Here is a 26500-nt window from a genome sequence, read left to right on the forward strand (position 1 = left end):
ACTTGAAACATCAAGTACAGAATGCATCTTATAAAGACTACTATTTACTTTGCCTCCGGAAGCGTTCAACAACCCATCTAGAGTGGTGGAAAATCATAATTGTGTATTCCAGGAGAGTATGAAAAGAAAAGTCCCCTTACCTGCTGGCACAGTTCCCTGGTGGGGCACACGATCAACCCAATAGGACCATCCCCTGGCTCTAGCTCCTTCTGGTCCATGATATGGACCAGCATAGGCCAGATGAAGGCTGCCGTTTTCCCACTGCCAGTCTTTGCTATTCCGATCATGTCTCTGCCGCTCAATGCAACTGCAACTCCCTTGCAGCAAAAAGACACAATGCTTTGTTACAAATTACAGAATTTGCAAACTGAATTAAAGACTGGGATTCAGCGGATTCAGTCACCTCCTCAATAAACCTCTCCCATTCTAATCCAACACCTGTATCCACTAATCTTAAGTTAACCAAGTTTTGTAAAAATAATTAAATTTCCCAGAATGTTCTCTAAATTCATCATAACCTTCCTCACCTTTTTTAGATCATCAAAAGTTAATATACTGCCCAATCTTAATTCTTTAACTTATACATAGCAGCATTTACTTCTTGCTGCTCAGTAAGCACTGCTGGCAGCTTAGTCTTTCCCCGCAGGGTATATAGTCTACAGCGCTTCATCTAGTACACTTTCCAAACATTTTATACATCCTTTTCCATAATGCACATTTTATAGAAGCCATTCAGTTCCACAAATTCTTGCCCCAACCCCCTTTTTTAAATCCCAAAGTTCTAGCAAAGTTTCAGTGATGATAAACCTGCTGTTCTTCATTTAAACTCACATGTTAAAATCAAATGCCAGATAACTAATTGGAAGTATATTTAACCTAGGGGGTCACCCTGCCAGCAAGCCAAGAATACTGCAAAGGCAGTGCTCACAGCTCTTTGGAGAGAGACCCAGCTACTGCTCCACCTATGGTACCTCTTAGCTGGCTAAAGGTATACTTTTTTGTCTAAGAACCTTCATTCATAACAACTCTGTTCTCCCTTCCATTAACTCCTCCCCTCCAAAGTTCCCAGCTGACTCACTCATTGCAGTAACAATCCTGAGCCCAGGGATCACAGATTGTAGCTCCTATACAATGAGAACCCAAGATGCTACTTCTGTGCGATGGATAGGACCTTATTCCCTCGAAAGCGATCAATGCGGTCTCCAAAGAACCCCTACCCTAGGCTGCACCACAAGTTCAGAAACTGAAACATACATTCCATTCTTATATCCCAGTGTTATCCAAAAACATGTTTCGGTTCAATGTAGCTTACAGTTAAACAGTTATACGTTACACAATTGTTATGCAGGTACATTTTTCAGGTACATTGCCACACAGTCATTGGGCTGGCCCATGATTGCTTACCTGGCACTGGATGGGCGTGGGCTGAGTGTACTCTGACTTCCTAATTTGATGCATAAGTTGTTCATCAAATCCAAAATGTGCAAAACTACTGCAAGGCTTGGGAGGAGCTGCGCCAGAAACCTGGAGATGTGTAAAAAAAATATGAGATGAAATAAGAGTGGAATCTCTTATGTGAGCACCTCCTGATATCCCCTTCCAGCAAATCTGACTAAAAATGCTATCAAGTTCAGGGAAGAATAGTCGCCAGGACAGGACATCCCACTCGCTGTACCTACTCTGATGCATACAAACTGCGTACCTTACCACAGGAAGTTTACATTATTTGATCAATTTTAAGTACATAAGCATCGCCATGCCGGGACAGACCAAGGGTCCATCGAGCCCAGCACCCTGTCTCCTACAGCAGCCAAAAGAACAAACAATTTGTCCCGCCCATCCCAGAACTAGTGGATTATTCCCACGTCCATTCAATAACATTCTATGGCCTTTTCCACCAGGAAGCTGTCCAACCTTTTTTTAAAGTCTGCTAAGTCAACCGCCTTAACCACTTTTTCCGGCAACAAATTCCAGAGTCTCCTACGTGTTGAGTGAAGAAATATTTCCTCCGATTCGTTTTAAATTTACTACACTGCAGCTTCATCGCATGCCCCCTTGTCCTGGTATTTTTGGAAAGCGTAAACAGACGCTCCACATCGACCCATTCCACTCATCTTATAGACCTCTATCATATCTCCCCTCAGCCGCCTTTTCTTCACTTAGCTACTACTACTTATCATTTCTATAGCGCTACAAGGCATACGCAGCGCTGTACACCATACATAAAAACAGTCCCCAGTCTCCAGCAGCACTCAAGAGTAGATTCTACAGCAAGCTTGCCGACATTCTGCAGCTGTTATTTGGCAAATTTGCATAAACTGGAATGATTTTGCATATTAATTTAAATTTACTTTGTGAAATGATATTTTTCCAACCTTGCATTGTGTCTCAACCTTTTTTGTTCTTCAGGGAACTTTCCAAGTGAGAAATCTCAAGTGTTGATGTGTGGGAGGAGATGAAAGGAAATCTTTGGGCTGGGACGAGGATGATGGATCAGAGGTCGGAGACAGGAAGCAGCAGCATCAGGATGGAGGATCAGGAGGTGGTGAGAAGAGAAAGGAATGCAGAAGCCAAAAGAGGGAGGGATTAGGAATGGGGGTGAAAGGAAGAAGGAAAAATTAATTCTTACCTGATAATTTTCTTTCCATTAGTCCCATCAGATCCATAGACTTGTGGGTTGTGTCCCTCTACCAGCAGGTGGAGATAGAGAGAACCTCCGAGGTTTGCTATATGTGGACCTGTGCAGCCAGCTCAACTTCAGTTGCCAAACATACTTCCATCACTTCTATATTTATTTTATTTTTTAATCCAACGAAGGAACATTCAGAACAACGGAGCCTGAAAATACTAACCAACCGTAACAAAACTGCAGACAGTAAACCCGGGGGGGGGGGGGGGGGGGCCTCTGGATTGACCTGTTGGGAGTAATGGAAAGAAAATTATCAGGTAAGAATTAATTTTTCCTTCCATGGCGTCCCACAGATCAATCCAGAGATTTGTAGGATGTACCCAAGCAGTCCTCAAGTAGGGCGGGACACCCCCAACCTGGCAGAAATCACCGACAAGCCAAACACCGCATCCTGACGCGCTGCCACATACACCCGATAAGGACGAGTGAATGTATGGACCAAAGCCCTGCAGATATCTTTCAGAGAAACCAAATGGGACTCTGCATAGGAGGAAGCTTGAGCTCACGTAGAATGAGCACGAACTTGCAAAGGGGCTTGCTTGCCCAATACCACATATGCTGAAGAGATGGCCTCCCGCAACCAACGGGCTATGGTGGCCTTGGACGCCTTATGACCCTTCTTACTGCCTCCAAAAAGGAAGAAGAGATGGTCAGAAAAACTAAATTAATTAGTCACCTCCAAATACCTGAGAAGAGCCTGTCTCTTGTTGAGGCAGCGAAAAGCCTGGAATTGCTCAGGGTAATCTTCCCGGCGGAAGGCCGGCAAATGCAGGGACTGCCCCAAGTGGAAACGAGAAACCACCTTGGGCAAAAATGAAGGAACTGTCCTAATCCTGTAAAACGCAGGAAGGGGTCTCTGCAAGAAATGGCCTGCAACTCTGAAATTCTTTGAGCGGAAGTAATGGCTACTAGGAAAATTGCTTTCAAGGTGAGATCCTTCGTAATCCCGATAAGGGTTCGAAAGGAGGACACTGAAGCACTTTGAAAACTAGATTAAAGTTACAGGATGGCAGAACTGGCACGTGAGGAGGGCGCAAACGATTTACACCCCTCAAGAAACAAACCACATCCGGGTGGGAGATGGACGCACCCTGAAGCCGGCCTCTAAAACATGCCAGAGCTGCCACCTGCACCTTAAGAGAACTCAACGAGAGTGATTTTTGTATAGCCTCCTGAAGAAACGAGAGAATAACCGATACTGAAGCCGAAGCCACTGACAATCCTGAACTCCCACACCACAAATCGAAGGTACGCCACACCCTAGCATAAGCTATCGAGGTGGATCTTTTCCAAGCCTACAGCACTGTAGCGATAACCACGTCCAGATACCCTTTTCTTCTCAGCCTCACCCTTTCAAGGGTCAGGCCATACGACCAAAGGGGGAGGGATCCTCCATCGTGACTGGCCCCTGCAGCAGGAGACCGTCCTGTGCCAGTAGCAGAAAAGGACGATCGAACAGAAGCCTGATCACATCTGCGTACCAGGGACGTCTGGGCCAATCCGGGGCCACTAGGATCACTCAACCGAGATGAGTGGCAAAGTGAATCAGTAACCTGTCCACCATTGGCCACAGGGGAAATGCATAGAGCAGGCCCCTGGGCCAAGGTTGAAGAAGGGCATCGATGCCTTCTGAGCCCAGCTCTCGTCCCCTGCTGAAGAAACGAGGAACCTTCGCATTGAATGCGGTGGCCATTAAGTCCATCACTGGTATCCCCCAACGGGCAGTTATCTGATCGAAGGCCAGAGGGGAGAGCGTCCACTCCCCCGGCTCCAACTGGTGGCGACTGAGAAAGTCCACTTGCACATTCTGTGACCCCGCTATATGAGCTGCTGTCAAGAAAGAGAGATGAGTCTCTGCCCAACGGCAGATCAGAGCTGCCTCATGCGCTAGGAGTGCACTCCTGGTACCCCCTCTGACGGTTTACGTAGGCGACCGCAGTCGCAATGTCCGAAAGAACTCAAACTGGGCAACCGCAGAGAAGAGACAGAAACTCCCAAAGGGCCAGACGAATTGCCCATAACTCCAAGCGGTTGATGGACCATGACGCCTCCGTCGAAGTCCAAACACTCTGGGCCATCTGCTGCAGGCAATGAGCCCCCCAGCCAGACAGTGACGCATCTGTGGTCACTATCTTCTAGTCCGGGGTTGCCAGAGGAATGCCTGACACCAGGTTCTTTTGAATGAACCACCTCTGCATGATTGTGTGAAGATGGGCCGAACATGGCACCCGAACCTCGTAATCCTCTGAGAGAGGAGATCAACAGCTCAGAAGGTGCCACTGGAGGGGCGCATGTAAGCTCTGGCCCACTTTACCACGTCCAAAGGTGGAGGCCATGGAACCTAGAAGTACATAGTTCCAAGCCCCCAGGTTCAGAGTTTGAAACAGCGCTTGAAACTGAGGCTGTAACCGCTGTGCTCGAGCTGAAGGAAGAGAAACTATCCCTGTTCTGGTATCGAAGCACACCCCCAAGTATTCCAGCGTTTAGGGAGGCATTAGAGGCTGCACTTCGGGAAATTGATCACCCAACAAGCGACTGAAGCAACCCGACCACTTTGTCGGTTGACCACCTACTCTCCTCGAAAGAAGACGCCCGCACAAGCCAGTCGTCTAGATAGGGATGGACCTGAATCTCTTCCTTCCTGAGATAGGCCGCCACTACTACCAGGACCTTGAAAAAGTTTCGAGGCGCTGTGGCTAGGCCGAAGGGCATCGCTTTGAATTGAAAATGACGACGGAGCACTGCAAAGCGAAGAAAGGGCCTGTGGGGAGGCCAGATTGGAATGTGTAAATAGGCCTCTTTGAGAAGTCAAAAACTCCCCTGGCAATCACCAATCGGAAGGTTTCCATGCGGAAAAGCCGAACCTGTAAGGGCCTATTGACGCACTTGAGATCTAAGACGGGTCGCCATGAACTGCCCTTTTTTGGCACCACAAAATAAATGGAGTATCGATCGCACTCTCTTCCTGCTGGGGGGTATGGGCTAGCCGGCACCCAGCCGTTTTGAGGAGGGTTTGTCAAACGGCCCACACCTTGGCGGGACATTTGCAAGGTGATTCCAGAAAAGAGTCTACTATCGGACGAGCCAATTTCAACTTGTAGCCATCTCTGATAACCTCCAAGACCCATTCGTCAGATGTTACCCTGGTCCACTCCACCAGGAACAGGGACAGTCTGCCCCCAATAACTGGCTGGAGATGGACCAGGGCCCCATCACTGGGTGGACCTGGCTGCGGGATGGTTTCTGGAAGGCTTGCCTGTCACCTCGAAAAGGCCGAGGCCTCTGAGAAGATCTTGCTCTCTGAAAAGAGGCCCCGCGACCTGGACGGTAACGCCGTGTATTCCTAAACTTAGGTCTAGGTCCCATCAGTCGTACAAACTTGGATCTGTCCTCCGGGAGGCGCTGGCCCTTAGAGTCACCGAGGTCCTTCACAATCTGTTCTAAGTCTGTCCCAAACAAAAGTTTTTCCCTAAAAGGAAGCCCTGCTAAACGTGACTTAGAGGCCACTTCTGCAACCCAATGCTGCAACCACAGCCAGCAACGCGCGGTGACCGCTAGGGAAACCTCCTTCGCTGAAGCCCTCAAAAGATCAAAAAGAAGATCCGCAAGGAAGGCTAAACCGGACTCCAAATCTCTTCAATAGTGGCCGACTTCAAGTGGGCCACTGACGCTGCCATGGCTCTAACATTGTGAGCCGTGACATGACCCTCAAGAGCCAGCCCAGCCTGGGCATAAGTGAAGGAAATGCAATCTGCTAGCCAATTGGATATGGTGCGTTTCCCCACAGCCACTCCCCTCCTGTTGGGATCAAAAGAAACAAACATTTGGGCGGACTGTCTGTTGGGCTGTGTCCGCTCCAGATAGAAGGCCAATGCTCTTTTGCAGTCCAATGTGTGCAGCTGACGTTCAGCAGGGCAGGAATGAGGACGGGGGAAAAATATTGGCAAGACAATTGACTGGTTCAGATGGAACTCCGACACTACCTTCGGCAAGAACTTAGGGTGAGTGCGGAGGACTACTCTATTGTGATGAAACTTGGTATAAGGAGCATGAGCTACCAGGGCCTGAAGCTCACTGACTTTACGAGCTGAAGTAACTGCCACCAAGAAAATGACCTTCCAGGTCAAGTACTTCAGATGGCAGGAGTTCAGTGGCTCAAAAGGAGGTTTCATCAGCTGGGTGAGAACAACATTGAGATCCCATGAGACTGTAGGAGGCTTGACGGGGGGCTTTGACAAAAGCAAACCTCTCATGAAGCGAACAACTAAAGGCTGTCCTGAGATCGGCTTACCTTCCACACGGTAATGGTATGCACTGATTGCGCTAAGGTGAACCCTTACAGAGTTGGTCTTGAGACCAGACTCAGACAAGTGCAGAAGGTATTCAAGCAGGGTCTGTGTAGGACAGGAGCGAGGATCTAAGGCCTTGCTGTCACACCAGACGGCAAACCTCCTCCATAAAAAGAAGTAACTCCTCTTAGTGGAATCTTTTCTGGAAGCAAGCAGGACACGGGAGACACCCTCCGACAGACCCAAAGAGGCAAAGTCTACGCTCTCAACATCCAGGCCGTGAGAGCCAGAGACTGGAGGTTGGGATGCAGAAGCGCCCCTTCATTCTGGGTGATGAGGGTCGGAAAACACTCCAATCTCCACGGTTCTTCGGAGGACAACTCCAGAAGAAGAGGGAACCAGATCTGACGCAGCCAAAAAGAAGCAATCAGAATCATGGTGCCTCGGTCTTGCTTGAGTTTCAACAAAGTCTTCCCCACCAGAGGTATGGGAGGATAAGCATACAGCAGGCCTTCCCCCCAATCCAGGAGGAAGGCATCCGATGCCAGTTGGCCGTGGGCTTGAAGTCTGGAACAGAACTGAGGGACCTTGTGGTTGGCTCGAGATGCAAACAGATCTACCAAGGGGGTGCCCCACACCTGGAAGATCCGGCGCACAACTCTGGAGTTGAGTGACCACTCGTGAGGCTGCATAATCCTGCTCAACCTGTCGGCCGGACTGTTGTTTTCGCCTGCCAGATATGTGGCTTGGAGCAACATGCCGTAAACGGCGAACCCACAGCCACATGCTGACGGCCTCCTGACACAGGGGGCGAGATCCGGTGCACCCCTGCTTGTTGATGTAAAACATGGCAACCTGGTTGTCTGTCTGAATTTGGATAATTTGGTGGGACAGCCGATCTCTGAAAGCCTTCAGAGCGTTCCAGACCGCTCGTAACTCCAGGAGATTGATCTGTAGACCTTGTTCCTGGAGGGACCAGCTTCCCTGGGTGTGAAGCCCATCGACATGAGCTCCCCACCCCAGGAGAGACGCATCCGTAGTCAGCACTTTTTGTGGCTGAGGAATTTGGAAAGGACGTCCCAAAGTCAAATTGGACCAAATCGTCCACCACTGCAGGGATTTGAGAAAACTCGTGGACAGGTGGATCACGTCCTCTAGATCCCCAGCAGCCTGAAACCACTGGGAAGCTAGGGTCCATTGAGCAGATCGCATGTGAAGACGGGCCATGGGAGTCACATGAACTGTGGAGGCCATGTGGCCCAGCAATCTCAACATCTGCCGAGCTGTGATCTGCTGGGATGCTCGCACTCGAGAGACGAGGGACAACAAGTTGTTGGCTCTCGTCTCTGGGAGATAGGCACGAGCCATCCGAGAATCCAGCAGAGCTCCTATGAATTAGAGTCTTTGTACTGGGAGAAGGTGGGACTTTGGATAATTTATCACAAACCCCAGTAGCTCCAGGAGGCGAATAGTCATCTGCATGGACTGTAGAGCTCCTGCCTCGGATGTGTTCTTCACCAGCCAATCGTCGAGATAGGGGAACACATGCACTCCCAGCCTGCGAAGCGCCGCTGCTACTACAGCCAGGCACTTCGTGAACACTCTGGGCGCAGAGGCGAGCCCAAAGGGTAGCACACAGTACTGGAAGTGACGTGTGCCCAGCTGAAATCGCAGATACTGCCTGTGAGCTGGCAGTATCGGGATGTGCGTGTAGGCGTCCTTCAAGTCCAGAGAGCATAGCCAATCGTTTACCTGAATCATGGGAAGAAGGGTGCCCAGGGAAATCATCCTGAATTTTTCCTTGACCAGATATTTGTTCAGGGCCCTTAGGTCTAGGATGGGACGCATCCCCCCTGTTTTCTTTTCCACAAGGAAGTACCTGGAATAGAATCCCAGCCCTTCTTGCCCGGATGGCACGGGCTCGACCGCATTGGCGCTGAGAAGGGCCTCTGCAAGTACCTGCTTGTGCTGGAAGCTGTAGGACTGAGCTCCCGGTGGGCAATTTGAAAGCTTTGAGGCCAAATTGAGGGTGTATCCTTGCCGGACTATTTGAAGAACCCAACGGTCGGAGGTTACAAGAGGCCACCTTTGGTGAAAAACTTTCAACCTCCCCCCGACCGGCAGATCGCCCGGCACGGACACGTTGATGTCGGCTATGCTCTGTTGGAGCCAGTCAAAAGCTCGTCCCCTACTTTTGCTGGGGAGCCGTGGGGCCTTGCTGAGACGCACGCTGCTGACGAGAGCGAGCGCGCTGGGGCTTAGCCTGGGCCGCAGGCTGTTGAGAGGGAGGACTGTACCTATGCTTACCAGAAGAGTAGGGAACAGCCCTCCTTCCCCCATAAAAACGTCTACCTGAAGAGGTAGATGCTGAAGGCTGCCGGCGGGAGAACTTGTCGAAAGCGGTATCCCGCTGGTGGAGCTGTTCTACCACCTGTTCGACTTTTTCTCCAAAAATGTTGTCCGCTCGGCAAGGAGAGTCCGCAATCCCGGTACCGACGAGGAGGACGTAGAATCCAACCGTCGCTTCCTCGGGGCCGAGGCCGAAGAAGGTCGATCTCGGGGGGGGGGGGGGGGGGCTGTACCGCAGGAGCCCTCAGGGTAGGGGGAGACCCACCCGAAGGCTCACCGCCACCAGCAGGGCAATGGACAGCCCTCACCTGCACTCCAGACGAAGCACCACCGTCCGACGACATCAGCAACAGTGGCGGCCTCGGTACCACCGATGTCGACGCAGCCTTTCGATGCCTCGGTACCGACGATGCAGGAGGTCGGATCCTCGATGCAGTCGATGCAGCCAGTGCCGAGGTCGATGACTTCGATGCTGTCGACGCCGATGCGCTCGGTGCGTCCTGTGCTGATGTCGTCGAAGAGCCCGAGAACAATGCGTTCCACTGGGCCAATCTCGCTACCTGAGTCCGCTTTTTCAAAAGAGCGCAAAGACTACAGGCCTGCGGGCGGTGCCCAGCCCCGAGACACTGAAGACACGACGCGTGCCTATCAGTGAGCGAGATTACCTGGGCGCACTGGGTGCAATTCTTGAAGCCGCTGGAAGACTTCGATGACATGGACGGAAAAATCACGCCGGCGAAATCAAAATTCACGATGATGACGGAAGGCACCAAAAAGAAGGGAGAAAAAACCCGTACCGGGACAAAAAATGCCGGTCCCGAAAGCGAAAGGAAACTTATGCGGGGCAAAAGCTGGAAGCACGGGAAAGGGGTAAAGACCGTAAAGGTCCTTTTTTTTTTTTTTTCAGCGAAAATCTCGAAGACGCACGAGGTCAACTTGAGGGGCACGAAACGGCGGCAAAACACGACCGTCCCGAGCGCGGACAAAAGAAGACTAACGAACACGAGCCGGTTCGGGCGGGAAGACGGCCGCGCATGCGCATCGGCGCACGAGGGCTAGCAAAGGCCTTTGCTAGTGAAGATTCCGATTGGAGGGGGCTGCCGTGGACGTCACCCATCAGTGAGAACAAGCAGCCTGCTTGTCCTCGGAGAATCCTTTAATCCTCAGACCCTACAGTCAGAACTCCCCAGGCTTTGTTTCCCACACAGAATATGGAGACTAACTGGCCACTCTGACCTATAACCCTTTTACATGACACAACTCCCCTTCTCCAAATATGTTTCAGCAGCCCAATATTTCTAGGTGTCTGCTGTGTCCCCTTCAGCACTTCTGTATACCCCTCTCCCAAAGTACCAGCAAGGTTATTGCAAATGCTCTCATCTTTAAGCAGACTCTCCTTGATGACAACAGCTCTGCCAGAGACTGTCAGGCATGCTCTAAAAGCCATTCACCACTGCTTTCTCTTTCCACAGTTGTGTGATTCAAAGCAGTCAGGCCCAGGGCAGTAAAGGAGAACTTGACCTAAAGCACTTGACACTTTCCTCCTCTTTCTGCTGCTCAGTCAACAGAAGGGAATTTAGATGGTGAGAGGAGAAGGAGTTGACACATGCAACTGGTCTGCTCTTGCCCACCTAAGCCAGTCTGGCCTCTGCTTTCTTGTAAAAAAGTGGGAAATTCCATGTAAAAGGGCTGCACTGCGAGGCCTTACCCATGATATTGCAGGAAACCCAGGCCCCTGTCTGTAGCTTTTTAATACATTTAATACAACAACATAGAAATTGAGAGCAGATAAGACCTTCCTGGCCCAAACAGTTTGCCTAGTTGTCCTGTCTATCATTATAGAGTCTATTTGATTTCCAGTTACCTTCCTCCCTTCTTTAATTGGGGTTAGATGGCAAGGTGCTGTTGCCCAAATCCAAGACCTAACAGTTTCACAAAGACTATTTAGGAATAATTCTTAATCTACTCACTGGATAATACACCATACCATTCTAAGTGGCTTTCAACCTACCCGTAGGTTTAGCTTCTGTCGAAGGTCGACAATTTGTTGGGGGGTCAGACTGCCGATCTCATCATGTTCTTGATAGAAATTCTTCTCAAATGGTGGATACTCAATCTGCAGGAAACATTATCCAACATCAATATACATCAGATCATTCAATGCCGTCATACACCAGGCCATTTCAAGCCCTCAGACGACAGGCCACTGATGGGAGGTATGTGTGGGGGTTATAGGGGTAGTGGATAGTATAAGGTTGGAAAAACATATTATTCTGAAATTAGAGTCATCAACACAACCAAAAAATGCTCTTACTATGCAAATCCATTACGTGATGTCATTTGTGATGCTTACAGACATAGCCCTTATGCCAATTTACAACCTGTATATAAACATTTGCATTGCTGTAAAAGTAGGTATAGCTTTTAAGGCCTTTCCTGATAAATTTCCTTCATATTTGATGAGACAGATGCCTCATATAAGCAGAAGCAGTCTAGGAAGAAAGTAGTCTTCAGGAGAACCCCAGAGTAATTATACACTAAGAAACAGAATTCAGTGACCTCAAGTAAAATGGAACAACAAGAAGCCACTGGGGATTGTGGTCTCAGGAGGAAAAGGAAGCAGATGGCCGATGGGTCAGGAAATTCTGGCCTGGAGTCAATCAGGAGGATGGTACAGCATACAGAGGAATATGATAGCAGTTGAATAATACAGGTAAAGCTAATGAAGGCATTACACAGAGAGAAGTTCTCTCTCATGAGAAAAACAGACTTATGGGTCATGGATTTGATATACTGCCTTTCTGTGGGTACAACCAAAGCGGTTCACATATTATATACAAGTACTTTCTCTGTCCATAGTGGGCTCACAAACTAAGTTTTGTACAAAGGCGGGTGGGCAGAGACTGGCAGAAAGCTAACTGCCAGGCACAAAGAATCTGCTATTTCAGGTACAACTCTTTTGCTGAGACTCAACATTACAGTTGATGGATTCCCCTGTTATGATGGCACGGCATGTAAAAACTGCACACTATTCTAGTATTTTTTCAGGACATGGTCTGTAATGTTCTCAGCTCGCCACACAAATTTCCAACATTGCAACCGTTTGCATATCAGTTACGGAATGAAAGTTATTTAGTCTTTGTGTTGCTTTCTCTCTACTGTGCCTGAAGGAAAATGTGGTCTCACCTGCCCATCTTCTTTGATGAGTTGTATTAGATCAGTCCAGATGTGTAATGTTTATGCCCTCTGACCAGCAGATGCCCTCCATCCTGCAGCTTTGCAACCCATAAACTTTCCTGATCCATTTTCCAAAGCAGGGCCACCCCTTATTTAAGTGCTCTACCAGCCATTGAACACATAGGCAAAAACATACCTGAAAACAGACATCCAACAGAAAGCTTGGGTGGAAGCTGGACTGGTCTGCTGGAAACCCAAGGGCAGAAAATCAGCAGATAAGACCAAACATTTCCTTATGTTCTCACTAGACCAGTTCAGATGCATGGGATGCAACAAAGAATCCTTAGGTCAGAAGTGAATCTGAAGTTCACTTAGAATATGCCTGTCCAAAAAGCGACATCAAATGTCCAAACATTAATAATTCATGAATGAATGTACCACCACCACCTAGCCACTCTCTACAAATCTCCAGGAGAAAAAACAGCAAGAAGCTTGGTTCAAAAAGTCACTTGGGTTCTGGTCGAATAGGCCCTCAAAGAAAACAAAACAAGCAATAACATTTATCTAGACTATTGTCATCTTCAAATGCCAAAACAGCAGCCTATGTACATCCAGGAGATGCAGGTCCTGAAAAACGTCTCCTAGCAATCCTCCCTCCAGAAAAACAGAGAAACCACCTTAGGCAAGATGGAATGGTCCAGAATGAAACCCTGGCCTCTCAAAAATGTAGAAAAGGCTCCCTATAGGAGAGCACCTGAAGCTCCAAAATCCACCTCAATGAAAAAACAGCTACCAGGAATGCTGCCTTCAAATTAAAATCCTTTAGACAAATTTGACACAAAAGCTCAAAGGGAGAAGCAAACAATGATTGCAGAATCATATTCAGTGCATCACTTCCTTCAAGAAACAAACTACATCAGCAAGCACCAACAAAGATGTGCCTTCTAGTCAGACTCAATAATAAACCAGAACTGCAACCTGCATCAAGTCCATGGCCAAGCCCTTCCTCAGGAAAGACAGAATGTAGGGAGATGGAAGTGACACAAGGAGATCCCCTGCTCCCCACACTAGGCTTCAAACACCCTCTGAACTCTGGCATACACCAGAGATGTAGATCTCTCATGTCTGCAAAAAGTGGTTATGACCTCTGCTAAGTAATCCTTATGCTCCAACCAAGACCTCTCAAGGGCCAGGCCACAATTCAGAAGGGATTGAACCCTTGATGAGAAGACCCCAACTCTGAGGCAGTCTCAGACTCTCTCCTACCTTGAACCTTACTAAATCTATGTATCATGGCTTCCAGGGCCAATTAGGGTCTACCAAAAATCACCAGTCTGGATGTGCCACAACCTGCTGAAGAACTCAGTACTGAAGCAGCCATGGAAGGAATCTGTATAGAACACAGGTAGATGGCCACCGTCGCATCAGTGCATCCAAGCCAGCTGACCCTCACACTGTCTCCTCAATGAAGGAAAGAATGTTGGGGGAAGTTGGCATTCAATCTTGTGGCCATCAGGTCCAAGACCATCCTTCTCCACCAAGCTTGAATGAGAAAGTCTCCTCTGATAACTCCCACTCCTCTGGATCTAGGGAATAATTACTCTGAAAAATCTGCCCATGTATTTTCTAACCCCACAATGTGAGCTGCTAAGATTGCTTCATTGGGCAGAAAGCTATCTGTGGGCAACAAGCCTGCTTCCTGTGTCAATTGGGAGTTTCAAGTTTATTTGCTCTATCGGTGAGTAGAACATTGTTGGAAAGCACTAAAGGTAATGAACAGAAATAAATCAAAACACAGAAAAGAAAATAAGATGATACCTTATTGGACTACCTTAATACATTTTTTGATCAGCTTTGAAAGGTAACCCTTCTTCTTCAAATAGGAAAGCACTTTGGAAAGAACTAAAGCTCTCCATAGCTATGAGATTGAATGCCCACAATGCCTTTCTTATGACTCCTCTCTCCAGCTAACTGATCAGCCTCCAGACCTTGGTCACACTCCACTGCCTCTGTGCTATCCTGACCCAATATTGCACCCCTCCCTATTCAGAAAGACTATAATCCACTGGTGAGATTCCAGGTTCAGGCATTTTGTTAAGTTTAATGATCCAGCCACCAAGCCTGGCTGGATCAGACCATCAGAAGGAGAGCCAGCCTACTTTTGTACCCCTATATTTTGCCAACCAACATTCCAGGAGAAACTTCTGCAATGGCCCCATATGCACCTGAGACCATGATACCAAGTGTCACCTCCATGGATCCCAGGCCTCTAAACTGCAAAGCATAGGAATTTCTGATGTGTCAGTCAAATTGGGATATGCAAGTAGGCCTCCTTCAGATCCAATGCTGTGAGAAACTCTCCAGGCTGAATTGCAGCTACAACTGACAGCAAGTTCTCCATGCGGAAATGCTGGACCTCGAGACACTTGACTCCCTTGTACTACTACTACTACTACTATTTAGCATTTCTATAGCGCTACAAGGCATACGCAGCGCTGTACAAACATAGAAGAAAGACAGTCCCTGCTCAAAGAGCTTACAATCTAATAGACAAAAAATAAATAAAGTAAGCAAATCAAATCAATTAATGTGAACGGGAAGGAAGAGAGGAGGGGGTAGGTGGAGGCGAGTGGTTACGAGTCAAAAGCAATGTCAAAGAGGTGGGTTTTCAGTCTAGATTTAAAGGTGGCCAAGGATGGGGCAAGACGTAGGGGCTCAGGAAGTTTATTCCAGGCGTAGGGTGCAGCGAGACAGAAGGCGCGAAGTCTGGAGTTGGCAGTAGTGGAGAAGGGAACAGATAAGAAGGATTTATCCATGGAGCAGAGTGCACGGGAAGGGGTGTAGGGAAGGACGAGTGTGGAGAGATACTGGGGAGCAGCAGAGTGAGTACATTTATAGGTTAGTAGAAGAAGTTTGAACAGGATGCGAAAACGGATAGGGAGCCAGTGAAGGGTCTTGAGGAGAGGGGTAGTATGAGTAAAGCGACCCTGGCGGAAGATGAGACGGGCAGCAGAGTTTTGAACTGACTGGAGAGGGGAGAGGTGACTAAGTGGGAGGCCAGCAAGAAGCAGATTGCAGTAGTCTAAACGAGAGGTGACAAGGGTGTGGATGAGGGTTTTGGTAGAGTGCTCGGAAAGAAAGGGGCGGATTTTACGGATGTTGTAAAGAAAGAAACGACAGGTCTTGGCAGTCTGCTGGATATGAGCAGAGAAGGAGAGAGAAGAGTCAAAGATGACCCCAAGGTTTCGAGCTGAGGAGACAGGGAGAATGAGAGAGCCATCAACAGAAATAGAAAATGGGGGGAGCGGGGAGGTGGGTTTGGGGGGGAGAACCACAAATAAATGGAATAAAATGGCTGTGCCACCATTCTCCAGTAGGCTCTGGCACCACCACCACACCGAGGTCCAGTAACAAGTTACCACATGGGGAAATCATGAAAAAAAATCTGCAATTAGATATGTGAACTTCAATTTGTAGCCTTCTTGAATAATGTCGAGGATCCACTGGTCCGAAGTAATGTGGCCCACTCCTCGTAGATAGAAACAGTTGTCCCCCTATCAGAGGCAAGGAGAGGCCCAGTGTCCCATTATTGGGAAGTGCGGGAACCAGAGAGGGATCTGGTCTGCTGACTAGGGGTCCGCACAAAAGGACTGCTTAGCCCGATATCTGGATCTCTGAGAAAAACCAGGGAACCCTGGCCAATAGCGCTGGTCTCTCTAAAACTAGGGCAAGCCTGACCCGCCTATGAAGATGCCTTAGAGGCATATTTTCAAAGCACTTAGCCTTCCAAAGTTCCATAGAAACCTATGGAACTTTGGAAGGCTAAGTGCTTTGAAAATATACCTCTTAGTCTTTTCCTCCAGCAGATGCTGAGTCTTTGAATTTCTGAGATCCTTCACTGTCTTCAAATCTTCCCCAAATAAGAGTTTACCCTTAAAAGGGAAGCTGAACCAGTGATTTGGAGGCAGCTGCCCATGGCGCAACCAGAGCAATTGATGGCCTGTGACTCCAAAGACATTTGTTTAGCTGACGCTCTAAGCAGATCATATAAGTCTGCCAAATAGGCTAGACCCGTCGCCATATCTGGCCATTCAGTATGAGGTGAATTACCGGACTTCTGAAAGGAGTCCGCAAACTGCTGGACCCAGCTAAGGAACACTCAAGCAGTATATCCGCCTGCAGAGAGAGAGATGAGACCTCAAAGAAAAGCTTCAAAGCTGATTCCAGCTTTCTGTCTTGGACATCCTTCAGTGTCATGCTGCCTTCCCCTAGCAGCGTGGTCTTTTTAGTGACTGCCGCCACCAACGAAATACACTTTAGGAAGAGTAATTTATCCAGCACAATCACAAAAACAGGATACACACGCGACATTGCCTTCATCTCCCAAAGGGAGGCATCCGGGCTGACCAACTGAGCAGTTATGAGCTCCTGTATTGCTTCGTGTACCGGTCTTTGGCGGCTGCCTAGTACTTGCCATTTTCAGATTAGACGAAGCAGGGACCTGCAGTTCAGTGGAGGAGATATTCAGCACCTGAAGAGCCTTGGTGACAAAAGAATAACGCTTCCTTATGAAAAACGCAAACCGTGGTGGGATCATCAGGTTCATCAAGAAAAAGTTCTCCCTCCTCCAAGCCACCTTGGAACTGAGTAGCCACAGGCAGCTCAGAAAAAATACCCTCAGAATGAGATGGAAATAGAGGGGCCAATGAATCAAATTGAGAGCCTGAAAGAACCTGTCTCCATTTTGCAGCAGGGTCCACAAGACAGGATTGGAGGTTAGGGTGCAATGCAGGAGAAACTACTTCCTGAGAGACCAACGATTTATCAGGACCCCGTCATGACTGCTTCAATGAGTAGGCATTGTGCAACAACAGGATAAACTTGAGGGGAAAAGGGGACAGATGAACTCCCTCCACCATGAGGCACAGAGATCAATGTTGCCACAGAACCACCACCGCCTAGCAAAGAACCCGCCGGTAGCGCTGATCTCGCACCATGCAGTGGTAAATTGGTGGCTACTCCTGCTTCATTTGTGCTGGAAAGTCTCCTCAACCACAGTCCTTTCCATCAAGTGAAAGCCTTACAGCCGCTCACACAAATTCCTGATGCTGCTCTCCACTTCCCACAGCGGGAGCAGCGTTTAACTACCTCTGTGGCCATGCGCACCAATATGAAACAAACTGCTACTGCCACTTGTAATAAAATTAAAGGGTACACACCCCGGGAAATCTTAGGAATCCTCTCTGTCAACCCTCGTTGCTGCCAGGGGCGCCCAAACACACTCCTCTCAACCAGCCCTGCTACTGGTGCTACACTAGGAGCACTCCTGCAACCTAGCAGTGTAAAGGAAAAGTGCACTCTAGCACAGCGCTGCCTGCCAGAAACTGGCTTCTTCTCACAGACTGTCTTTTTTTTCTTTTAATAGTTTTAAAGACAGTGGTCCCTTTGGTGAGGAAGGAGAATGGAGAACAGGCAGGAGAGGGCAGAAGGGTGGGGAAGGGACCTGGAAACAGTCTCATTAGACTATATAGAGTCTATTCAAACTATATAGAGAGGAAAGGTCCCACTAAACTTTCTTTCGTAAGTTCTGAGACAAGAGGACATTTCTGTGGGTAAGTGATATTTTATTCTGTGCCTGGTAACTTAAAGATTGGGTATAAAAGAGGAATTGTAGGATATTGATAAACACAGAATAAAAAAAAAATAAATAAAAAAGCAGCAAACTTTATTAGCTAGTTTCCATGCCCTTTTCTCTGTAGTTTTAAAACTTAAATTTTCTGCCACAGCATTAACAGATAGTCTCTAGAAAGGCACAGTAGGGCCTAGTTTGGTCCTCACTCCCACCCGTCCCTAGCTCAATTCTTCATTTATAATCAATTATTCTAATTAGGACAGCAGGAGGGGTGTTTTCATTAGAGTTTTAATTATATTTAATTAGTTTCTGAGAAACAAACACTAAATAAATTACAATTACACCAATCTTAAGACTCTTTATAGTCATCTGATATCCCTAGCACCTTAAGAAGTTTTAATTAAACAACTCTATAATACTAAGATGCAGACAGTAGTGAAGGAAACTATTAGAGCTAAAAGAAAATCCTTCAGAAAATGGAAGAAGGAACCGACTGAAAATAATTAGAAACAGCATAAGGAATGGAAAGTAAACTGCAAAGAGCTGATAAGGAAGGCAAAGAGGGACTTTGAAAAAAAGATTGTGTTGGAGGCAAAAACACATACTAAAAATATTTTGTAGGTGTATTAAAAGCAAAAAGCCGGCAAAAGAATCGGTTGAACCACTAGATAACTGAGGGGTAAAAGGGGCACTCAGGGAAGACAAAGCCATAGAGGAGAGATTAAATTAATTTTTTGCTTTGGTCTTCAACAAGGAAAATTTGGGAGAGATACCGGTGCCAGAAATGGTATTCAAAGCTGACGAGTCAGTGAAACTGAATGACATCTCTATAAACCTGCAGGATGTAATGGTTCAATTTGACAAAATTAAGACTAGCAAATCGACTGAACCAGATGGTATTCATTCCAATGTACAGATAGAATTGAAAAATGAACTTGCGGAACTTTTGTTAGTAATACGTAATTTATCTTTAAAATCAAGAATGGTTCCGGAAGATTGGAGGGTGGCCAATGGAAGGTAAAATTATGTATCATACCTGATAATTTTCTTTCCATTAATCATAGCAGATCAATCCATAGTATGTTCTCTATCTCCACCTGCTGGTAGATGGACACAACCCACCAGTCCATGGATTGATCTGCTTGATGATATGGAACGACAGTTTTTAAAATGAGGTCCAGAGGAGATCAGGGAAAATATAGACCGGTGAGCCCGACACTAGTGCTGGGCAAAATGGTAGAGTCTATTATAAGAACAAAATTAGAGAGCATATTCAAAAGCATGGGTTAATGAAACAAAGCCAACATGGATTTAGTGAAGGGAAATCTTGTCTCACCAATCTATTACATTTCTTTAAAGGGGTGAGCTGGTCGATATTGTGTATCTGGATTTTCAAAAGGCATTTGACAAAGTACCTCATGAAAAACTCCAGAGGATATTGATGGGATAGGAGGTAGTGTCCTATTGTGGATTAAAAATTGGTTAAAAGATAGAAAACAGAGAGTAGGGTTAAATGGTCAGTATTCTCAACGGAGGAGGGTAGATAGTGGGGTTCCCCAGGGGTCTGTGCCGAGACAGCTGCTTTTGAACATGTTTATAAATAATCTAGAGATAGGAGTAACTAATGAGGTAATTAAATTTGCTGAAGACACAACGTTATTCAAAGTTCTTAAATCAAAGAGGATTGTGAAAAAATTACAAGAGGACCTTACAAGACTGGGCATCTAAATGGCAGATGTGAGCAAGTGAAGTGATACATATGGGAAAAAAGAACTCGAATTATAGCTACATAATACAAGGTTCCACATTAGGAGTCACCGACCAGGAAAGGGATCTAGGCGTCATTGTTGATGATGCGTTGAAACTCTCTGCTCAGTGTGTGGTTGCGGCTAAGAAATCAAATAGAATGTTAAGTATTATTAGGAAAGGAATGGAAAACAAAAATGAGGATGTTATAATGCCTTTGTATTGCTCCATGGTGCGACTGCACCTCGAATATTGTGTTCAATTCTGGTCACCGCATCTGAAAAAAGATATAGTGGAATTAGAAAAGGTACAGAGAAGGGTGACGAAAATGATAAAGGGGATAAGATGACTTTTCTATGAGGAAAGGCTAAAGCGGCTAGGGCACCTCAGCTTAAAGAAAAGATGGCTTAGGGGTGATATGAAAGAGGTCTATAAAATAATGAGCAGAGTAGAACAGGTAGATATGAATCAATTGTTTACTCATTCCAAAAATACTAGGACTAGGGGGGCACGCAATGAAGCTACAAAGTAGTAAATTTAAAAAGAATCAGAGAAAATATTTCATCACTCAACGACTAATTAAATTCTGGAATTTGTTACCAGAGAATGTAGTAAAAGCAGTTAGCAAAGCTGGGTTTAAAAAAAGGTTTGGATGGCTTACTAAAGGAAAAGTCCATATACCATTATTGAAATGGACTTGGGGAAAATCCACTGCAGATTTCTAGGATAAGCAGCATAAAATGCACTGTTTTGGGATCTTGCCAGGTACTTGTGACCTAGATTGGCTAATTTTGGAAACAAGATGCTGGGCTTGATGGACCTTTGTTCTGTCCCATTATGGCAATACTTATGTACCCCCTAGAGGCGGCACTGCTCAGTCGCACACCCCAAGCTTCATTGAACTCAAAAATCAGGACAGGAGCAAGCTTCAGATGAAACCAGGAGCTTGTGAGAGACAATCTTATCAACTTGCTGGAGATAGAGAATACTGATTGACCAAAGAAAATTCCATCCTATAAGACAGTTCAGTTCAGTGTTTTCTATCTCCACCTGCTGATAGAAGGTTACAAACCACAAGTCTCTGGATTTATCTGCTACCAACGCTAAGGAAAGGGGGAATGCTGCACAAAATATTAAAAATTATTACACAAAGATATTGCATTATTAAAACAAATAAAGGCTACAGAATGTTCAAAGTTTTTGTGACGAATTCTCCCCAGGAGTAAGAACTAGGCAGATAGGTCAGAAGGTATGATTGGGTCAGAGAGTGGGGGAGATTTAGCAGACTACAGATGAAATGTTATATCTGACTAGATGTAGGCCAATTTTCAGACAAAATCTAGCCAGCTGGTTGCAGTTAAACACTCAAGATTCAGCCAGCTTTTTGAGAATGCACATCTAAAAGGCACAAATCACTTTTCAGATGAATAACCCTTTACAAAAAAACAACAAATTCTACTCTGTCGGGGAAGAGGAATAGGGCTAGGTCTGCTCACAGACACATCACTTCCTGCAAGTTCCCTATAAAATAAAGATGTTGTACTATAGTAATATATCCTCCTTATTTCAGTCTATAAAACCTTTTCTATAACTATTAAAAGTTATTCAAATACAAAAAAAAAAAAAAAGCAAAACCACAAGCACACACTAGACGTGTTCAATTAACAAAAGTCTGAAAAAAAAATGCAGAACGAAATGATTCTCTTCATAAAATCCATCAATAAATGTTAACACGTTGGTGAGGTCCCACCTGGAGTATTGTGTTCAGTTTTGGAGGCCGTATCTTGCTAAGGATGTAAAAGAATTGAAGCGGTGCAAAGAAAAGCTACAAGAATGGTATGTGATTTGCGTTACAAGATGTATGAGGAGAGACTTGCTGACCTGAACATGTATACTCTGGAGGAAAGGAGAAACAGGGGTGATATAATACAGACGTTCAAATATTTGAAAGGTATTAGTCCGCAAACGAACCTTTTCCAGAGATGGGAAGGCAGTAAAACTAGAGGACATGAAATGAGATTGAAGGGGGGCAGACTCAAGAAAAATGTAAGGAAGTATTTTTTCACGGAGAGCGTGGTGGATGCTTGGAATGCCCTCCCACGAGAGGTGGTGGAGATGAAAACGGTAACGGAATTCAAACATGCGTGGGATAAACATAAAGGAATCCTGTTTGGAAGGAAGGGATCCTCAGAAGCATAGCCGAGATTGGGTGGCGGAGCCGGTGGTGGGAGGCGGGGCTGGTGGTTGGGAGGCAGGGCTAGTGGTGGGCAGACTTCTACGGTCTGTGCCCTGAAAATGACAGATACAAATCAAGGTAAGGTATACACAAAAAGTAGCACATACGAGTTTATCTTTTTGGGCAGACTGGACCGTGCAGGTCTTTTTCTGCCGTCATCTACTATGTAAACACACAAAGCCACAAGCAAAAACAGTTTACCTTCCACCAATACGTTGTTTTCTGTTTATGGTTTATACTGATTTTTCTGTTTCAACATTTTTATTGATGACAGAGCTAAAGAAACATCCACCAACATTATAAACATCTCCATAAGGCCAAGAATAAGTATCCCACAACAGCGATGAAGAGCGTCATTCACATTTAACAGTTCCTCCTCCCACTTCCCCTCCCTAACTCTGCCAAAAACCCATCCCCACCTTCTAGTGAGATAAGCAGAGTTGAACTTGTAAAATAACAATAACAAACTAATTTTTACAAATAATTAGGAAGGAGGTGGGTAGTGGGGGAGGGAGGAAGAAGTGGTACATGCTGGGGATGGTATGGTTCAATTGTTCCTAGGTGTCATGAGATGGCTGTATGCTGTTATGGTTATTGTTATGTAGGACGGCTCTATTACATTGGCCACAAATTGTAAAACATTTAATTTTTACGTCACAAGTGCTAAGACCATGAGAAACAAGTTGTTGTTGACTTTGGGGGAGGGTAGTCCAATTTTTTGTTTATTATGTGGGGGGAGAGGCTGTTTCAGTATTTGGATCAGAATTTGCTGTGACCCAGGAGAATTGGGGGGGGGGGGGGGAGAAAATGGGGGAAAATTTGCGCGGATGTATCTATTATTGTGTTATCGTCCCTTTGTTGGGATTTACTGTCTGTATTTTGAGATTGTTGATTATGCAGCCTGTTGTATCTTCAATAAAAAGTTGAAACATAAAAATAATTATGACTCAAAAGACCAACTTCTTTGAATACCATTGTTTTCACTGTACCCTAGTGTTTTATCAGTACAATAAAACACAAGTAGAAAGTGTGATACTATAACTACCCTTGGTTCAAACCCCTATGCCTGTGTTTCCCCAAGTTAGATCCTGGAGTACCCCCTTGCCAGTCAAGATACCAACTTTGCTCCCTCCAGTGTCTCCCCCAAACGCGTCCCAATTCCGAAAAGTGGAAAAGCATCAGATGTATTCCTGAATGCTTACTCTATACGAACTTTGATATGAATAGGCCCAGCCAATGTTTATTTCATAAGCCTCTTCTGTACTATTGAACCAAAGTCTAAAAATGGCCATCACCCCAACCCTACCTCTGAGTGATCGATGGCAGGGAGAGGATCAATGATTTTCTTTGCGGTTAATGCAACTGGATTTCCATCGCTGTCATACTCATAGATGTCTTCTTCTTCCTCTGGTATCATACCAGCAGTAGGGTTTTCTGCCATGTACCGGAAATAAGCTTCCTGTAGCAAAACACAGCAATGAAAAGTGCATACGTGCACTACAAGAGATGCATCTTTTAAAAGAACAGGAATACCCTCTAATGAGGGATATGTGCAACAAAGAATAAAACAAAAAGGGCAATGTGCACATAGCCACTGCAGTCAAACCCAGTCTCATCTCCCTGTTCTCACAATCTGATAAAGAAGCAACATGCTAGAACCACAAAATGCTATTTTACGGGAAATCACTTTAGAACTTTCTTCAGTTCACTCACCCTCAAAGAAAGGCTATGTGAAGATTCAATATGGATTGTTTGGGCTTACTTGCACAGGTGCAATTTATTCTTGAATCCACAGACACATAGAACAGATTCTGTTTCAAAACACATCTGAAAGGGAAGACAATAGCAACCATGCCATGTACACCCACAGCACAGTCACGTGAAATAAGTGGAGCAAATGGGGAAAAAACTCCAGTAACAGGAAAAGCTTCTTTTTAATCTGCACTAATCCTTCTTACTCAATTGTACAGCATGCTTGGGGCATGTCTGGTTCCAGTTTAAATTTACCGTGGCTATCGGGCACAACTTCCATTCACTGACATGATTCTTTTGTTTACAAGGGAGACATACACTATCTCCGAACCACTGAACTACGTTAACAGCTTAATATCAGCCAGGCATCATCTGACTGGGCCACACAGTATCATTCTTCTGACAGATAAATTAGAATTGATTATCAAATCAAAGGGATTCAGGTTTAACTGCACAGAAATATCCAGGCAAAATTCTCAAGTCTGGTAGTTCCAGTTGCATAGGCTTCCAGTTTCCACAAGAGAAACTGAAGCTTCAACTACATCTGGATAATTTTTAGTCCAGAAAAAAAACAAATCTCAGGGAGGAAAAAGTGAAGATACTTACCTGTATCAGGTATTCTCGAGGACAGCAGGCTGCATATTCTCACACATGGGCCGACGATCTGCGTCGGCCCGGGAATTTATTTATTTATTTATAGTACATTTCTACCCCACATTTTCCCACACATGCAGGCACAATGTGGCTTACATAGGATTAAGTAAAATAACAATACAGTAAGAGTTATGGTAAGAGACAATTAGGCAAGGAAGGGGAAGGGGGCATTACAGTGGGACAATTAATCGGTAAGAGTATAGGGGGAGTAGGCCAATCCAAATAGGTGAGTCTTCAACAGCTTCTTGAACAGTTGGTGATCCATTTGTAGTTTTAAGTATTTCGGCAAAACATTCCAATTCTTGGCACTGGAGTAGTGGAAAGACGAAGTGAAGATTGACTTGTATTTGACGCCTTTACAATTTGGGAAGTGCAGGTTCAGATACGAACGCGAGGTGGCTACAGCGTTTCTGGGTGGGAGGTCAATAAGGCGAAGCATGTACTCCGGAAGCTTGCCCGTAAATGATTTTATGAGTTCGTGAGCAAACTTTGAAAGAGATACGTTCCCTCACGGGCAGCCAGTGGAGAAGGAAGCGCAGAGGTTGAGCATGTTCAAAACGTGAATTTCCCAGGATTAATCTCGCCGCAGTTTTGTGCAGTCTGGAACTTTTTCAAAAGATATTCATGGCAACCTGCGTAGATCCCGCTGCAGTAATCTAGGCGAGATAGCACTAACCAATGAACAAGGGTACGAAACAGTTCTCTAGTTAGGCAGTATCTAATCTGCCGAAGCCTCCACATTGCATAGAACATTCTTTAGTGACAACTCGTACATGATCATCCAGATGCAAATGCTTGTCTAAATTCACCCCAAGGAGCTTTAGGCTACTAGAAATAGGGAGGACGTAGTCCTTTACAATGAGTTAGGAGTTTGTAGTAAGGGGAGCGGAGAATAAGGCACTGGGTTTTATCCTTATTTAACTTGAACCGAAACACCTTCGCCCAATGTTCCATTGTAGAAAAGCCTGCAGCAATCAGATCTGAGATTTCAGCTACTGTGTCACAAAAAGGAATGTAGATGGTGACATCGTCAGCATAAATGTACGGATTTAGACCAAGGTTGCATAGGGCTGCAGCAAGTGGGATCAGCATGATATTGAACAATGTAGGTGATAGGGGTGAGCCTTGAGGCACCCCACAAGAGGCTCTCCAGGGAGCGGAAATGGTAGATTTCACTTTGACCTGGTAAGATCTAGACGACAGGAAGCCCTTAATCCAGTGCAAAATTCAGCAAAAAATAAATAAATAAATAAAAGTTTGCCAGAGCCTTCTGGCGTGTGTGCAGCGTGCATAGATTTCCGGCCTGTCGCGCCACCGCATTCCTCAGTTAAGTTGTAAAGCAAAAAGAAATAACTCCAAGGGGAGGTGGGCTGGATTGTGAGAATATTCAGCTTGCTGTCCTCTGAGAATATCTGCTACAGGTAAATATCTTCGCTTTCTCTGAAGAGCAGGCTGATATCTTCTCACATATGGGGTATCTCTAGCATCCAGCTCACTCAAAACAATTGACATTGGTCAATAGGACCTCACAACGGCGAGGGCAAAACGTAAATTAATCTGAAACTATATACAGCTAGCTAAGAGTGCAGCCAGGAACAGAATAAAATGGACCTAGGTGGGTGGAGTTGGATTCTAAACCCCAAACAGATTCTGCATGACCGACTGCCTAAACTGACTGTCACGTCGGGTATCCTGCTCAAGGCAGTAGTGAGATGTGAACGTGTGAAGACCACGTTGCAGCTTTGCAAATCTCTTCAATAGAGGCTAAGTGAGCCACTGACACAGCCATGGCTTGGACATTGTGAGCCGTGACATGGCCCTCTAGAGTTAGCCCAGCCTGAGCATAAGCAAAGGAAATGCAATCTGCTAGCCAACTGGAGATTGTGCGTTTTCCGATGGCAACTCCCCTCCTGTTGGAATCAAAAGCAACAAACAACTGGGCAGACTGTCTGAAGGGTTTCGTACGCTCAATGTAA

The 26500-nt window shown here is 46.0% G+C and overlaps 1 protein-coding gene across 3 annotated transcripts in view; it reads right to left on the bottom strand.

The window, feature by feature from the left end:
• Positions 1–26500, bottom strand: part of LOC115482025 (ATP-dependent RNA helicase DDX42-like) — a 164611-nt gene that overhangs the window by 56957 nt on the left and 81154 nt on the right. For all 3 annotated transcript variants that reach the window (XM_030221569.1, XM_030221567.1, XM_030221568.1), the window contains exons 6-9: positions 23425–23577; positions 11339–11443; positions 1405–1524; positions 141–317 (exon numbers count right to left, since the gene is read on the bottom strand). In XM_030221569.1, coding sequence (XP_030077429.1) covers positions 141–317; positions 1405–1524; positions 11339–11443; positions 23425–23577 — 555 coding nt within the window. The remainder of the gene's footprint in view (positions 1–140; positions 318–1404; positions 1525–11338; positions 11444–23424; positions 23578–26500) is intronic.

The sequence above is a fragment of the Microcaecilia unicolor genome, chromosome 12, assembly GCF_901765095.1.
Source record: "Microcaecilia unicolor chromosome 12, aMicUni1.1, whole genome shotgun sequence".
NCBI lineage: Eukaryota > Metazoa > Chordata > Amphibia > Gymnophiona > Siphonopidae > Microcaecilia > Microcaecilia unicolor.